The sequence below is a fragment of the Microchirus variegatus genome (genome assembly GCF_963457635.1).
Source record: "Microchirus variegatus genome assembly, chromosome: 23".
Taxonomy (NCBI): Eukaryota; Metazoa; Chordata; class Actinopteri; order Pleuronectiformes; family Soleidae; genus Microchirus; species Microchirus variegatus.
Window position 1 is genome coordinate 14,579,945 of NC_139824.1, and position 16,435 is coordinate 14,596,379.

Sequence of the window (16,435 nt, forward strand, 5' to 3'; positions counted from 1 at the left end):
CAGTCCGACTGTGAAGGCAGGGGCGACGGAGGGAGACAAGACAACGATGGCGAACGACGCTGTACAAGTAAGTTGCTCAAGTTGCCAACCTACACGCGTAACCTATAATTAAAGTCACCTACATGTAAGTGTCTGCAATACCTTTGGTGAAGCATGTCAACAACGTCCTCCCACCATCCACTTTATTAGGTGCACAGTGTACCTAATAAAGTGGCGAGCGTAGCATCCAGTGTGGTTTAAAGGTGCCATATGTAAGAATGTGGCCTACATTCAAATACAAAATACCGAAGTCTTTTAGGTTGTTTTCTGACATAACTGGCAACCCATGGTTGCTTGGCAGCTGAGACCCTACTGACTGCAATGATTGGTAGACGGCGGTCGGTGGCGACCACATGCCAATACATGATTTGCAGTGTGCAAAAACATTTTTTAATGAAAATATTTTGGCTGTACTGTTGTTGTTGGTGAGTTCAGTTTGTTTTATGAACATTATTCCTGAGTCTGTGACATAAAAATTCTCCTAATATGTCACAGAGACAGCAATAATGTTCATATAACACACTGAACTCACCAACAACAACAGTACAGCCAAAATATTTGCAGACTGCAAATCATGTTCATGTTTTGAAATCGTGTTTTGGCATGTGGCGCCACCTACCGCTGTCTACCAATCATTGCAGTCAGTAGAGTCTCAGCTATCGAGCAACCACGGGTTGCCAGTTACGTCAGAAAACAAAACCTAAAAGACCTCTGTATTTTGAATTTGAATGTAGTTAGCACATTCTTACATATGGCACCTTTAATACTGCTGTAGAACCATCTGCCACTAGTTTCGGGGGGGAATCTTCTGTATAGCTTAGTTTCTGGTGCCTCCTCATTGGTTATTATTCAATTTGTGGTCTATTTCAAGCAAAAAAAACAGCCTAGAAGGAAAAAAAAGAGAAACTTTTTGTTTGTCAGCTCTTTAAACAACTTGGAGGATGCTAACTTTTAGGCCAAACATTGCCAAAAACACAACCTCTGCCAACCAACACTGCCCAGTCTCCTTCAGTACACCTAAATCATAATTTGTATCCTCATTGCATCCAAACCTATTAATTATATGTACCCTACGTTGATAGAAAATGACATTAAATCTGTCAATTAGTATTAATAAGTGATTTAATAATCCTTTGCGAGAAAAGACTGGTAAATATAATCCAAACAGAATCACATTGTTGTCGTCAAGAGTGACCGTTCATGCAAAGCCATGATGGGGTTCCTCTCTTAGTGGATTATCCTGGTGGACATCCCAAGGACCTTTGTTGGCTCCCAGGACCCCACTGTGAGGAACCCCCAACCACCACTCAGTTGAAGTGGAAACAGATAGTCAGATAGTTTGCCTCTTGTTAAAAATGTATGACGGGACACTTTCTGGTGTTGGACGGCGCTTGTACACAGAGCTCCAGGCTGGGCTAAGTCACCTTGTTGGGTGTTGGACTGTATTGTGTTGTATTTGCCGTGATGTGGGTCCCTTTGGATCTTTCTGTAGCCTTTTTGTTTTCTGGAGTTTGTTGTGTGCAGATTGCAAGACACAACAGTGGTGTTTGTTGTGAAACAACGCACAGAATACACACACCACCATTACCCAACTGTCTTTGTTGCTGTTGATTTTGTTCTGTAAGCAGCAGCAGCAGCAGCAGCAAGCAAGGAGGCTTCTGACTTTGCATTTTGAGAATGGGCTGCGGTAAAGCACCGGTAATTCTTTTTATGTTACTTTTCTGTTATCGATTGATCCTTGCTTTACTCTCCAGAGTTTGCTGAGCGTACAGTAAACTTAGCAACACACTAAATGCCATTTATTTCATCACATAGGATATGAAGGATAGTGAGTCATACATTTAAAACGTTAAGCCTTTTGTTCTTGTGGAGCTTGTGACATTGACGTCCATGTCAGTGTCGACATGCAGGTTTGGAGTTGCATGTAGTTGAGAAATACAGGTGCCCCGTCTTGACATGTGGGTGAATATGTTTACCGACTTCTAAAGCATTTCAGGAAACCTTATGGAATCATTTCAATGCAAATGCAAAACTGGGGTAACGGTGATGATGAATAGAGTTAGTATGACTCAAAACATACTGCTTTAAAAGGGCGTATTGTAAGAATATTTGGCTGAAAATGTCACCTTTTTAAATCCTGTGTGTGTGAGACAATATCAGATACTGGTGAAACACTTGACTTGGCCTTTTCCACCTTTGCATTATAAATGAGTAAGGGGCCGGATGTCCATTTGTGTTCTTAAACAGGCTCATTTGAAACTTAATGCTCTTACATAACTTTTATTTTAGGTTGGTAGGTTACACAGCAGTCCATTTTGTGTGCTGTGGACTCTCAAGAATTCTAATATAAGCACTGGCAGCAATAAGTCTTTGCATTTGGTGTAAATATTGACCTCAGGTCTGATCTGAGGCTCATTCTTGTGTGGAACTGAACATAATTTAATGAGGCGAGTCAATTATTCTTCTTGCATTCATTCTTAATTGCTTTGCCTTTTAGAAATGTAGCTTTTATTGGTCTGCTTTTCTACCACTGAACCACCTTGCCCGCTCAAATATACGATACTTTATACAACTGTAGCTCACAAGGTTAAAAGAAAAAGGGATCTGATCAGGTTCAAGGTTTTTATTCTGTACCATTTATCTTTGACACGTTCCACAATCTCCACCAGTGACTCTTTCATTATTTTGTCCCTCTTTAATTGATGTCAGGAATAATCTGGAACGCCAGCACGTGTCAGTAATAAACTCTGCCTGTGAGTGAGTCTGTGTTTAGTTATGATGTTTAAATGCGGCCTGTTTTCTGACGGCTTTTAATCGCCTTTTTTCCTGGGTTAGTTTGCCACTTCAACCGAGTCTTGTTGCCTTGATGTCCCCTTGGCTAGACGGCTTAGTAACTATGCTAAAACTGCTTTTATTCTGATATTGTGGCAGAAGCAACAACAACAAAAACATTTTCCAAACAGCTATAGCTACAGGTGGATAGATTTGTAAACCACTGCAACCAAAAACCAATTTTTTTCATATATTTAGTGATGCAAAAAATAGTTTGATGTGTAAAACCATTTGTATTTACTCTTTAAGCTTCAATTATTGTAGATGTTTGGGAAGAAGTGGAGCTCTAAACCCCTTACCAGGGCTTGGTATTTCCTTTCCCCCTTCCCCAAAGTAAGACAATGCTAGATAGTCCCAATAGAAGTTTGCACCCAGTTGCGTCACACTTCCTCAAAAAGGTTAGAAGGGTGACACGACTGGAATGGAGGGAACATGCCACTTAACTGTACCATATATGGAGGAAGGTGCCTGCACACTTTTTTCTACTGGAAAATATATTTGGACAACCACGGCACACACTCTAGTGATTTAATAAAAATGTACCAGAGTGTAAGCATTCATGTTTGCAAAATGCACACATATACAACACACATGCTTCCACAGTCAGACACTCCAGGGAATGCAAAGGAGTACTTCCCATAAGCCTTACCATGACGCAATGAGACAGCTATGCACACAAAGTAGGCTTTTCTCAGTGCCTGCCCTGTGGCCATGTAGGCAGACAAAATCCACAATAATGCAACAAGGAACAGCTGAAGAACTGGAGACATGGGAGGGGGGGGAAGACTAAAATTTTCCTTTATTTCCGAGGCAGACATCTGATTTTTATGAAACTGTGGCATGAAAAAGTGCCTTTCTTTCTTCCTATCATGTGAGACAACCACCTCACATGAACATTGCTATATTTAGGCTTGTAACGCATGATCATCACCACATATTCATCGACTAATGACCGTCTAGTGTGCCTCTTTTTTCCCTCACCCTAAAAGAAATCATTTCAACATAAACATGTAGAACCATCGAGGAGAAAAGTAAAGTAATAGTCGAGGACAGACCAAAATTTGAGACTAGGCGATCCTCTGCAAAGTGTCCATGCTGACTTGGGCAGAAATTGACTCTCAAAGGATGGATAAGTCAACATATATAGACACAAATTTGGCTCTTTGTTGAGTTGTGATGTCTTACGACTCCACACAGTTGATGTGAACTCATCGTTTCAATGCATTCCATTAAAATTAGAGAGTTGGGATTATCTGAGTCGCCCCAATGATGTCATAAATAATCATAATTTTCATGATCTCATCATTTTTAAAAGTGCAACACCCTATTGGAGAAGTGGCCAGCAAACTAGTGGCGTAACTTGCTCAGTCACAGACCCTGATGTGGCGGTACAGCCAAAACCATAAAAAACAAGTTCAAGTTTATTGAATTGATTTGTTCTGGAAAAAAAATATTTAAATTCCTTAACCCTAAACACGTACAGTCTGTGGCGACTCAAACGTAAGCTGTGCTTCATGTTTATCCGTGTAGGGCCAACATTCGATTGGGCAATCTTGCGAAATCTGTGTCACGCAGACCTCTGCGGATATGCATATGCAGACAGTATGAAGAAGACCTATATTAAAATTCAGTGTGGTTATTAACATGTAGTTTATCCAACCTTCAGAACCATATCAAAGACGTTTTCTGACATTTTACCAGACCCTTCAATGTTTTCGTGCAGCTCCATGACTCCCATTAAAAACCACTGCAGTAGTTGTATCATTCCTGCTCTGGTAGGACATGGGTGTAAAGCTTTGTTTGGGCCCCAAGGTTGGGCGGTACAGGGTAGGGGAGGTCTAATGGCATTATGTTGATGATGAGGCTACATGGCTGCAACAGTACAATAGCTCATATTGTCCAACGCTCAAAGCCTAGATCACACTGGGAGTTCGTTTTCCACGTTCTGCCTGGAAAATGTTAGTGGCCACACCCTCGCCAACCGAGGAACCGACCAACTCTAGTAAATCCCCACATGTCAAGTGTGGTCAGTGGTATTTGGGTTGATTTGGTGTGGAACAGGAGCTTCGTGTTGAGTTTGAGCCCCCCAGCAGCTGTTAGTAGCTAATATTCCTCCCTTTAGATTTCCCTTGTTTTGCCACGTTTCCTCCTCCTGTCCCTCTGCACAAACATTCCATCATTCCCATGACCTCATAGCGATGTACTGTATCCCCTGCATTCCAGCGCTTCAGTTGGACGCCTCCCTCTCCCCTGACACAACACAGTGAATTTGCACACTGCCGTGACATCACCTATCGTCCAGTGGCCAGGGTTGGAAAGACCGGGAGTGGTTAGGAGCACGCAGAGCAGCATGAAGGTCACTTGTCGCTAAAAACGTAAATACAGCAGATGCTGTATTAACTTTTGAAGCAGAATAAAGTGCAAATGACGACGTGACGGCACAGCTTGCCTTGAACACCTCTCCCTTTTTTTATTTTTAGTAGTTAGCATTCACTTTGCTTCTCAATCAGACCCAAGCTTGGCTTTGTCAACACCAGCAGCCCTTGAACTTTGACCCATCCTCATTATGGCAGTGGCCCCAGGGCATTCGTGCACACGCATCGATCCCAGCCCCATCACTCAGCACTGCCGTGCTATTTAAACAGTCACTCAGCGAGGTTAACTATCTCTGGAATTGCCAGGGAATTACTTTACTGCATAAATTGACAGCTAGCACGTTGGGGGGTGGGGGGGGGGGAACTATAACGAGACGAGTATCGTTATAGTTTAACCAGACGAACAGGAAATATACGTTTTTAAACGGCAATAGTAATTAAAACCCCGGTGTCTCACCAGTAACAAAATGGTAGAGTCTGCTTCTATATATAGGGCGTGTAAAACTTGTATTTTTAGTAGAACACGCTCCTTCGTTCAGACCTGGTATTGGTAATTCATACTGGTACTGTAAGAGCACATTAAAGGCCTGTACATGCTCCACATGAACAGAGAAATATGTTCTTTTTCTGGCCATAGCACACAAGAAAATAGTTCTGCCCAGATGATGTGTCGAGAACAAGCTGCAAGAAAATAATGACGTTGTTCTTTTCTCCTCGCAGCCCTGGGAGACGGATTTCAGATTTCTCTGTACGGACTATATATTTATTATTTTTTGACCGTTATCTAAAGGTCAGACTGACCGTAGATGCATCTGTGCAATCAGACTTGTTAAAAATGTCTTTCTTGAGAAGAGTCTCAGATCTGACCATCATATGTAGTGACAGGAAACACATCCACCAGGACACATTTCAATGCCAGATGTGAACAGTCATACTAAACACGATCAGGATGTTAATACCAGATCTGAATGTGGCAGTGCTCTTTGCACATGTAAGCCACTCCTCAAATAGACAAATGTTCTCATCCTTTTGCACACATTGTGTTGATTGAAGCATTATGACCCCCCCCCCCCCCCACACACACACACACACACAGCAGGCGGTCAGGCTGGTAAACGGTACACAAACATAGCAATCCTCATTTGAGTAAGTGGGATACACTAGGCGTGGTTCTCTTAAGCTCACAGTATTTGTTAAATATTTGTAGGCTTCATTATTGTATCCAGCGTCCACCTTTACATGAAACTTGACTGTTAATATCCCTTTAATCAAGGCTTGAAAGCATAAAGATTGTAGTCTTAATGCAATAGCAATGATATTAATGAATAAGTATCAGTATTCTATCCATATAATGGTATGTTTGGCTCTCATGCAATAGAATCTTCTGTCTGTACGGTCAAATTCTGTGGCTCACCCATGGGTGAGGGCGTTGCCTCAATGTTTTATTATAAATAAAATGACATAAATGGTGCATCTATTGTGTTGGGTAAAAAAAGACAGTAAACAGGGCAGTGGATGTAGTGGGAGTGATCCTCTCTGTGTCACCACAGAACAGGATAATATTCGTAATGTCATGTAAATGACAAAGAACGTTATCTGAACAGTGTGTGTGTGTGCGAGAGGTCGTTTTTGTTTATACAATTCCAAAATCATGACACCGAGATCTCAACACAAAACATTTACCATCAAGGAAAACATCTTGAGTTGTCAGTGGGTGGTCGTGTGTGTGTTGGCATAATGTTAGAATGCACACAAGTAAATGCATCAGATCATCAAAGTTACACAATCTGTTCCCGTGAAGCCAACACCCGTAGAGCTAATCATGAAACTAATGCATTTCCTCATCCACAATTATCATTATCTAGAATTTGTTTAGTAATACGATCGTAAATAGTTCAAATCTGGACCAGGACACACACACACACACATACGCTCAGTAGTGTTTATACAACCCATAATCTGCATGGTTCATGTTCTGAGCTGCGTTTGCAGACTCTCTCACAGACATAGTGAGATGTTTGTATACAGAAGAAGAGGTTTCTTACATACCAGCACAGACCTGGTCTAAACATTCTCACCAGAGACGACTGACTTATGAGTTGCAAAGGCATTCTGACCAGTGGCTGCACTACTTTTTTTTAAACCTCTTCTTCACGGTTGCCATCATACTTATCATCCATGTCATTTTCGAGCAGGGACTCCAAAAAGAGGGTCAGGGAAGAAGAGGTTAACATATTAATTTTTCATATACCACAAGATATGTATATATAACATCATCCATATGTTAGAGAAACATACTGTAGTGACTCTTACTTTCAGAGGCCTATTCACATCTCCAAAGAAGGCCTAAACAGAACTGATGAATGGCTGTAAAGTGATCCACCATGTGACCCTTTTATTATCTTGCCCCCCCACCAGTCTACTTTCACCCACTGTATATGCCCCCCCCCACACACCCCTTGTGTACAGTCTATGCACCAGCTGTTGCCCCCGTCCTCCTCCCTCCTCTTCTACAACCCTCCATCTTCCCATTTGGGTATATTTGGACCGCCAGAGCTGTTCTCCACAGGGGGATAATTAAAAGGAAAACAGTGTTGTTGTTGTTTTATTTCTGTTTACATGGACGTAAATTAAGTAATTTCACGGTGCGTATACGTGCATCAATCCTTTAATCAGAACAAACTATTTTAAAGTACGTTTATTTGATTATCCAGAAAATGCTTTTCTTCAACCTTTATTATAAACAAATACCATTGTCCTTAACCCTATGTCCTTAACCCCATGCGTATGTAAACAGTTACATTTGAAGGGTGTGTGCTTTTCATGTTTGTCTTAGCCAAATATTTGCATGCATGATTTTAATAATATGCTCAATAGCAGGACAGGCGGTCTTTGTTGAAGTATTTGTCTGTGTGGGGTTTCTGTTTTGTGTGTTTGTGTGTCATAGACGCAGACCGTAAGGGAGTGACTTATAAGCTATAAATAGGCTCTGGGAGTTATTAAAGTCTCCCCACAAACAATCCCTCTCATTAGAATGGCTTTGAGATCAAGTTACACTGATAAGAGTCGGCCCTACGCTGCTGGGAGTTGACGTTTGGGTGCAGTCGCCTTCGTGTCACGCTGAATTATATCACTTCAAAACATCAAATGCTCAAGTTGTTTGTTTAGCACAGTTACGACATATGGTGATCGTCTTGTGCTGCTCGGAACAAAGGTTTAGCTAACTGCACGACAAAAAGAACATTTTAAGACGTTTTTAAATCATTCGGGCTGATTTTTTTTTCCAATTATTTAATAATTGCATCAATGGATTATTATTTAATTAACTATTCACTGGCCAGTTATTTCGTATTTATCCAAAAAGTGACGTGTTTCATGTTTTTGATAGTTACAAATGTGTTCATTTAAAATATTTAAGTGCAGACAAGGATCACAGATTGGAGAAAGGCGCACCATGAGTTGCAGTTAAGCAATTCTTTTGTGTATTATTTATTATAATTAAACGGTCAGGTGGAAAAAAAGGAAGCTTACCAAACATCAGCCAAAAAAATAGGCATCTTACAGTATATCGGCCATCAGCTTCTCTGATTTCTAAAGCCATGGAAAAACACTACACCGGTCAGCCTCTATGAAATAAACGGTTAGATTTTATATGTATATGTCTATTTTAATTGACTTTTAATGAGATTGATGAATGGAGTACAGCTAGTGATAGACAGATAGTGTCTCTGTGAACTGGGTGTGCCTTTTACGCACATAGCATACGAGCATAAAGTTATTTAATATTATTACCAGAATTTCCTGTTTTGTGAGTAAATGATTAATTGATGTTTTAAGTTATTTTGAGGCAATAAAAATGCTTTTCATGCAGCATTGCACTTCAGTTTACTTGCACACATTCAGTAAACAGCATGTACTTTTACGTGCATTTACATTTAGTACTCCTAGCCTGTATTCCATCTTTCACTCGGCACAGTCAAATGTCGGATTACCGAGGCAGTGTTGGGCAAACAGACGACGGGAAGGAGGAGAAAGGTGTTTCCTGGTTTGTTACCTGGAGGCTGAGCTGTCATAGAAACAGCTGGCAACTGGGTGAGGTCACAGTTTGTTTGTTTGTTTTACCTGAATGAATGATTGATGCCGTTTCCAGGACGATGATCGTCTTAGTCTTTTGAGAGTCGGTGGTGGGAACTTTGAGTATTTCTGCACAAAGTGTCAGACTTTTCAGAAACAAAGCGTTCTCCTCCCGAAACTATTTACATGTCACAGCTTTTTTTTTTCGGGAAGCTTTAATGAGAGTGGAGTCTCCGAGGACAATTAACTAAGCGACGGCTGTACAATTATATTTGGCTTAGTAATTACAGATTGGATTGAAATGCTTTTCCCCTTCCCTGATTTGATTACCCCGTTGCATTTAACTGCGGTATCTTGCTCGGGCTCAGGCTAATCCCGTTATCCTCAAACACTTAATATATAAACTGATTCAATTCAAACTTCCCCTGAGATTTTCTGTTTTATCTGCTGTGGCAAAGATCGCGCTGCCGTCATCCACGTCCTGTTCACTTAATAATACCACTTCCATAAGCTAAACCTTTTATGTTGTCCTCTACTGCTTTGTGTAAGTCTGTGCAAAGCTGAGTGCTTGCTTTCAACAATATTAAATATGGGAATTTTGCCAGATTAATCTGCTCCAGAATGATATAACGGGCTGGAAAGCAGGTGCTTGTGTATTTTATATTTTATTTTTTGAATGCAAAATCTGTATTAGATATAATTTAAAACTGTATTATCACTAATTATGAGATAAAATATACTATATGAACGCTCAGTTTACTGTAAAACCCCCACTTAAACTCCCTATTAGTCCCAAAAACTGTACATACTGTAATTAGTAGTATTAGTTTAGTGTTTGCATCTGAACTGCAGGATGTCAGGATGTATGGACACACAAAAGACTTTGTCGTGATGACGCATCCTATGGAAGTTACTCAAGCATTCAGGAATGGTCAAAAAGTATGTTTTTAGGAACAGGAAAAGCTTGTGGATTGTTAACTGACTGCAAAAATTAGAGAAGCTTTTTTGGGGGGGGTTCCCATCGTATTTTCCTACACGGCAGAGCTGCACAAGAAAAAGTCCGGTAAATAAATAAATAAATGAATATTACTCTGTGAAGTTAAGAAAGAATGAAGAACAGACTGGTAGAGGAAGGAGGAGAGAGAGAGAGAGTGAGCATGAGGGTTTCATCAGCTCTCTTGTTTGTGTCGTTTAACGGCGACCAGAATGGTGAAAATACTTACTGTGACGGGCATTTTCTCGATTAATCGTTTGGTCCATAAAATGTCAGAAAATGTTGAAAAACGTCGCTCAGTGTTTGTCAAACCTGGAAATGACGATGTTCTCCAATGTCTTGTTTTTGTCCACAAACCAAAATGATTCAGTTTTTAATGATTTCTTTATGTTGAGCAAAGAAACGAAGAAAATATTCACTTTTAAGAAGCTAAAACGATCAGAAATCTTGTTTTAATCATGAAAAAAAGCTTCAAAGCGATTCATTGATTATCAAAATAGTTGCCGATTCATTTAGTAATCGATTAATTGTAATAAAACATGACCAATTAGATCAAACACTGGTGTGAGCTGAATGGGGGCGATTGACGACCTCTAAGCAGCTTAAAAAAGACCCAGAGTTCCACCCCCGTTCAGAGATTTCGGATTGAGACATTCCTACCACTTTAACAACAGTGTGTTTGTGTGCGATAGTTTTACTACCTCTGTGAACTCTTGTCCACTCAGGAACACAAACTCGCTGTGTCGTTCTTCTTCTTCTCTTGTGTGTTTGATGACTGTGTGCTTGGCAGCGACCTCAGCCTCCTCCCAACATGCTCTCACATGCTCTTTTGTCCGTCGGTCGCCTCCAGCACTGTAAGTCAACGACCCCTCCCCTTCCTCGTCCACCTGCTTCTTCATCACGGTCGGGCTGACCACCTCTCCTCACCCTCTCCTCACCCTCTCCTCCTCCTCCTCGTCTCTTTCTCTTTAACTGTCCACCTCCTTCAGTCTGTCTGTCTCTGCTCAGGGGCTTTTTTGGCCTTTTGTGTGCCTCATGGGGCAGCGTGGTAATGTCTGCAGTCTCATCCCTCCCTCTGTGTTTGCAGAGAAAGAGCAACAGAGTGCGTGCAGAATAGAAGTGTTGACTTCTGGATCTGGGTTCATTTTGCTGTAAAAGCGGCTTGATCCAACTATAGACCGTACATAAAAATGGACAAAGTTGTGAAACCGTTGTAAAGGTTCAAGAAGGCGTTGGCAATGTGGGCAAAAAAACATAGCTATAATTGGTTTATGTCCTTTAAAAATGTGATTTTAACTGTTTAAAAGTCATTATTTGCTGCTTACAGATTATATAAATTGACACAACTCTGTCATTCATGTAAAAATTCAAACAATTACAATGGAACTCCAGTGTAGAAGCATTCAGATGCTCTGCTTTAAGGTAAACTGTGCAGCAAAACAAACAAGGAGTGTCTGGTGTCTCCATGTTTTCTCCTTATTTGCATTTTACCACACGCCACAAACCTGTGTGGCAGTCACTGAGGATGTTAGTGAGAGGTCATGTGATCACGTAGCACTGCAGCAAGGTGTGGAGCCATAGTGTGTTGGTAATTTGCGTCTTCCTTTAAATACTCCTCAGTGTCGTTTTGCATATATTTAAAACGACAATCACAATATTATGTTGTGGCAACCAGGCACTTATTGGACGACGCTAGCTGTCAATCACACTGATGGCCGTGCTTTACTGTCAATTTTGCACTTTGTGAAGGAAAATTGACAGCGAAGAAGACCTGAAAGTACATATTGACATCATTAACTCCTCAGGAAAATGTTTACTGATATGATAAATCACGTAGTCGACTCATTTTCCCATAGACTTGCATTCAAACTGAGTTCTTGTTTGAACCAGCAGAGTTGCCCCCTGGTGGCTGACTGCTGTTCCTGGCCTGCAGTGTGATTTAAACTGACTCAACCCTAGCTGCTTTTAATAAATATGTGGCATGATAAGGTCCAAGGATCCTGTTAAAACTCACTTATATTGGTCTGATGATCAAACTCAGCTGCCATTATGTTTTGTTTCGGTAACCAGGGACGACAGATGTCTACTCTGCTATAAAATAACCTCGTCGTCATCATCACTCGGCAGACTCCTCTTTTAAATGGACTCAGTCTCATCTATGTAGAAAATAAATGTAGATCGATGAAGTGGAGAGACGTAGTAGTGCAGTAAAACGACTTCTGTCCTTGCATTTCTCCCTCTTCAAGTACCTTTCCCATCATCCCGGGCCTTTTTGGCTGTTGTCACCACTCCGGCGTCTCAAGAATGCCTCCAGATGTTTTCATCATGACTCAGCCAAACACACACACACACACACACACAGGCACAAACTCTCTTGGTTTCCTTTCTCCACCTCGTAAACAGCCATGTTGTTTTGACTTAAGGTGGAAATCTGTGCCTAACCTTTGCACCCAAATCCCCTTGTAGAATATACGTCTTGTGCCTCCCTTTTTTTCCCAAGTCCACACTGACAGCCGTGCAGAAACGTTTCCATCTCAGTATTGTCGTTTCAATGTCTGCAATAACCCAGATATCTTGACCCAAAAGCTGCCCTCGTATTATCGCACATGCATGTGCAGACCTCTTACAGAAACAAGCACAGCACTATAACAAACCTGTGCCAGTTTATTCCCCTCACACAATGTGGGCAGTGTTCAGTCTCTCGACAACAGCGTCCGCACAGTTTGATCCTGCCTGCGATTCATTGATACAAATAAACATGAAAACATCACATGACGGAAGTAATGATTTCACGTTGTGGTCATTGGTGAAGAAAAGAAAAACGCACAGTCGCTACAACGGCGGTGAAAAGAAAAGTAGATGTGGGAACTAAGTTTTCCTTTTCAGAGACGTATGTGTTAAATATCACTGTCATGAGCAGCAGACAGTTTGCATACTCTGTAAATACTCCCTGAATAAATAAATAGATCTCCTCCCCCCAAAAAATGTATCTGTGTTGTTGTAAAAGCCAAATATTTCACTTGAGGGCTGATAGAAGTGTGAAGTTTATATTCCCACCTTGGATTACTTTTAGACTATTACATAATATTAGGTAATACATTTTTTGCACTATGATTGACGAGTGTCTTTTTTTTTTTGGTCACGAGGGAACTGATAGTGATCGACAGGTGGCCCGCTGTGTCAGAGACCCCTCACTGATGAGGGAGATTAATGCAGATTGTGTGAATGTCAACATGTTCATCTATTCTCAAGTGGATCAAGCCACAATCTCTCTGTGTGTCACTTTTCAGGATTCAGTGTTATTATATATATGTGTATATATATGTATGTATATATATATGTGTGTATGTATGTATATATTTATGTACTATATGTATATAAATATGTGTATATATACGTATATATACATATGTGTATATGTATGTATGTGTATATATGTATGTATATATATGTATGTATATGTATGTATATATATGTATGTATATGTGTGTATATATATGTATATATATATATGTGTGTGTATATATATATATTTACATACACACACACACCTACAACCTTTATTCTTTTTGTTGGTTTTTATCATCTGTAGTTAATAAATAGCTCATTTTAGTCCAGAAGTCGTGATGTTTCCATCCTCTCAGATATGACGATTAATGTGCTTTAAATATGTGAAGAATTTTAGTCAATAACAAGTTTGTTCTCCTGTTCATGGTCAAGTGTGGTGCTGAGCTTTTGTTACAGACAGTGTGCTCGTATGTTCCCTGCCCCATTTCCATCTCCCGTTCTGCGTTTTTCTTCCTCTGCTTATTTGTCTGCTTCCAGCCTGTGACCTCCTCGGCTGTGCCTTGTCAGCCTCTCTCCTCCCTCTCTTCCTGTCCCCATGCTGCTCCGTCTTTGTTTGCCATTCTCTCCCATTCCCAGCTCCTCGCTAACCACCTCTGGCTTTCACTCCCGTCAGTGTATTTTTTTTTTCGTTTTAGTCTCCTCTGCAAGTGGTCTTCTGATTGATTCTTGTCCCACTTTCACAGTGTGTTCGTTACGTACAAAGGCCAGCGTTAAATCAACCTCTCCTTTGAAGGAAACTGTTCATGTTTTCTTTCTGTTCTCTTCTTCTTTGCTGTGAACAATGTTCTCTGTTGAGCCTCGGTCTCTTTCCCCTTGCCTCTCGGTCATGCGGTCATTCAGCCTGATGAGAATAGGAAATTGTATTAACCTGCTGTCTTTTCAGCAGAATAATACAAAAGAGGCCCATGTGGTTGTGACGTACTGGATCTTTACAGGAAATGATGCGAGTTACTGTAAAAACAGACTCCTACCGTACGTGTAGGTGTGTGTCAGAGAAACACGACCACTGAAGCAGTCGATTGTGATCGAATAGAGGAACTATGTTGTAGTTCAAAAGTTTGGGGTCACCTATACAATTGTTGTTCAGGTTTCCTTTTAAAGGTCACACTTTTATTCATCCAAAGAGTTGCAAAATGATGACACAATGTACCATTAGAACACTTGAAATGGGCCTCTATATACCTATGTGCATATTCCATTAAAAACCAGACGTTTGCAGCTAGAATAGTCGTTTACCACATTAACAATGTATAGAGTGTATTTCTGATTCATTTAATGTTATATTCATTGAAAAAAAGAGCTTTTCCTTCAAAAATAAGGACATTTTTAAGTGAGCCCAAACTTTTGAACGGTAGTGTACATTGTATTTGTGATGGATTTAAGTATTGTACCGTATTGGTGATATCTGAGATGCTGGTTTATCGGGAGCGCTTGGGCCAATAACCAAAATCTATACTGTTTTTTACGTATTTAGCATACTCGTGCATGCATTTTCTTAATTTTGCAAAAAACAAACAAACATAGACTCCACTGAGTCTAAAATTCTGTATTCAGTCATATTTGGGGTCACATTTTAAAGCCGATATTGATATTGTGTCAATAATATTGTGCCTCCCTAGATTTAAGTATAAATTAAGACGAAATACTCAGGATAAGTTCTATTACATATATATTCCAGCCCAACTTTTTTAAAAAAGGAGATGAAGTTGCTGTTTTTATATTTTTGATGGTAATACTGTCTGTCTGTACTTCCTCTCTCTGCTGACAAATTCTGCACACTAAGCTTAAGCGAGGACAAGTCTCTTCATAATTTATAAATGCCACGAGTTCAACAAAAGGTTGAGAAATACTGGAATGTTCCTCTCAAAAGTTGAAAACCACAAAGCACCTGACACAACTGTACCTGGCACTTTTTCTGCACGACTGCGTCGCTATGTTTAGCACAGAGTATGGCATGATTATTGAGTTTGAATCAAACCCACATTTCTTCCTCCTCTTCTTATCTATCATAAGATATTGACCTAAAATCAAACACACAACTCTACCGTCCTTTGTCAGTTACAGTCGCAGATTCTAATTCGGCAGCCTCTCAGGAACACGACAAAGAGGATTTTGAAATGACTGTACTGCAGAAGCGCTACACGCCCTCTACAATAACACAGGGCTGAGCTCTGTGGCCTTCGTCCCTCAGAGACATGTCCCTGTGTTTCACTGGAAAATGAAAAAAAGGGGCTTTTCTTTACATGCATGTGTGCATATCTTGTATTTTTATATGACTACGCCTATCGATGACCTTTGTGCTTCGTCCACTGTCTCTGTCCTGAGGGGTCATGATGATCACTCGGTAGGCAAACTCCAGGCATTACACTTCCTTACGTCCTTACTGACTGCATGTTCACCCATGGCCAGTCCTGTCCTCCTCTGTTTAGCCCCGGGCTGTTCTCTGCTGCTCACAGTCTTATTGAATTAGCCTCACTTGGCGCCGTTATCTATTGAATTACTCGTCGTGACTTCCAAAGACACTGCCGCTGAATGTTTTCTCCCTGGTTTAGTTCATTAACACGCTGTGTGTGTGATAAGACCATTAGGGTGAGCATAGGTCGGCTCGGGTCCACTATAACTGAAATAATTAATCGATTATTAATCGTTCAAAGTTTTTTTTCATGATTAAAACAAGATTTCTGATTGTTTCAGCTTCTTAAATGTGAATATTACGGACAAAACATTTGTGACATTCGAGAACATGGTCATTTCCAGGTTTGACAAACTCTGA

General features: G+C 40.6%; 1 protein-coding gene across 1 annotated transcript in view; it reads left to right on the top strand.

Annotated features, from left to right (window-relative positions):
* pkn1a (protein kinase N1a) overlaps positions 1 to 16,435 on the top strand; it is a 31,919-nt gene continuing 15,484 nt past the window's right edge. Inside the window, exon 1 of the mRNA XM_083909600.1 lies at positions 1 to 67. Within this exon, the coding sequence (XP_083765726.1) occupies positions 47 to 67 (21 nt within the window). The 5' untranslated portion in view covers positions 1 to 46. The remainder of the gene's footprint in view (positions 68 to 16,435) is intronic.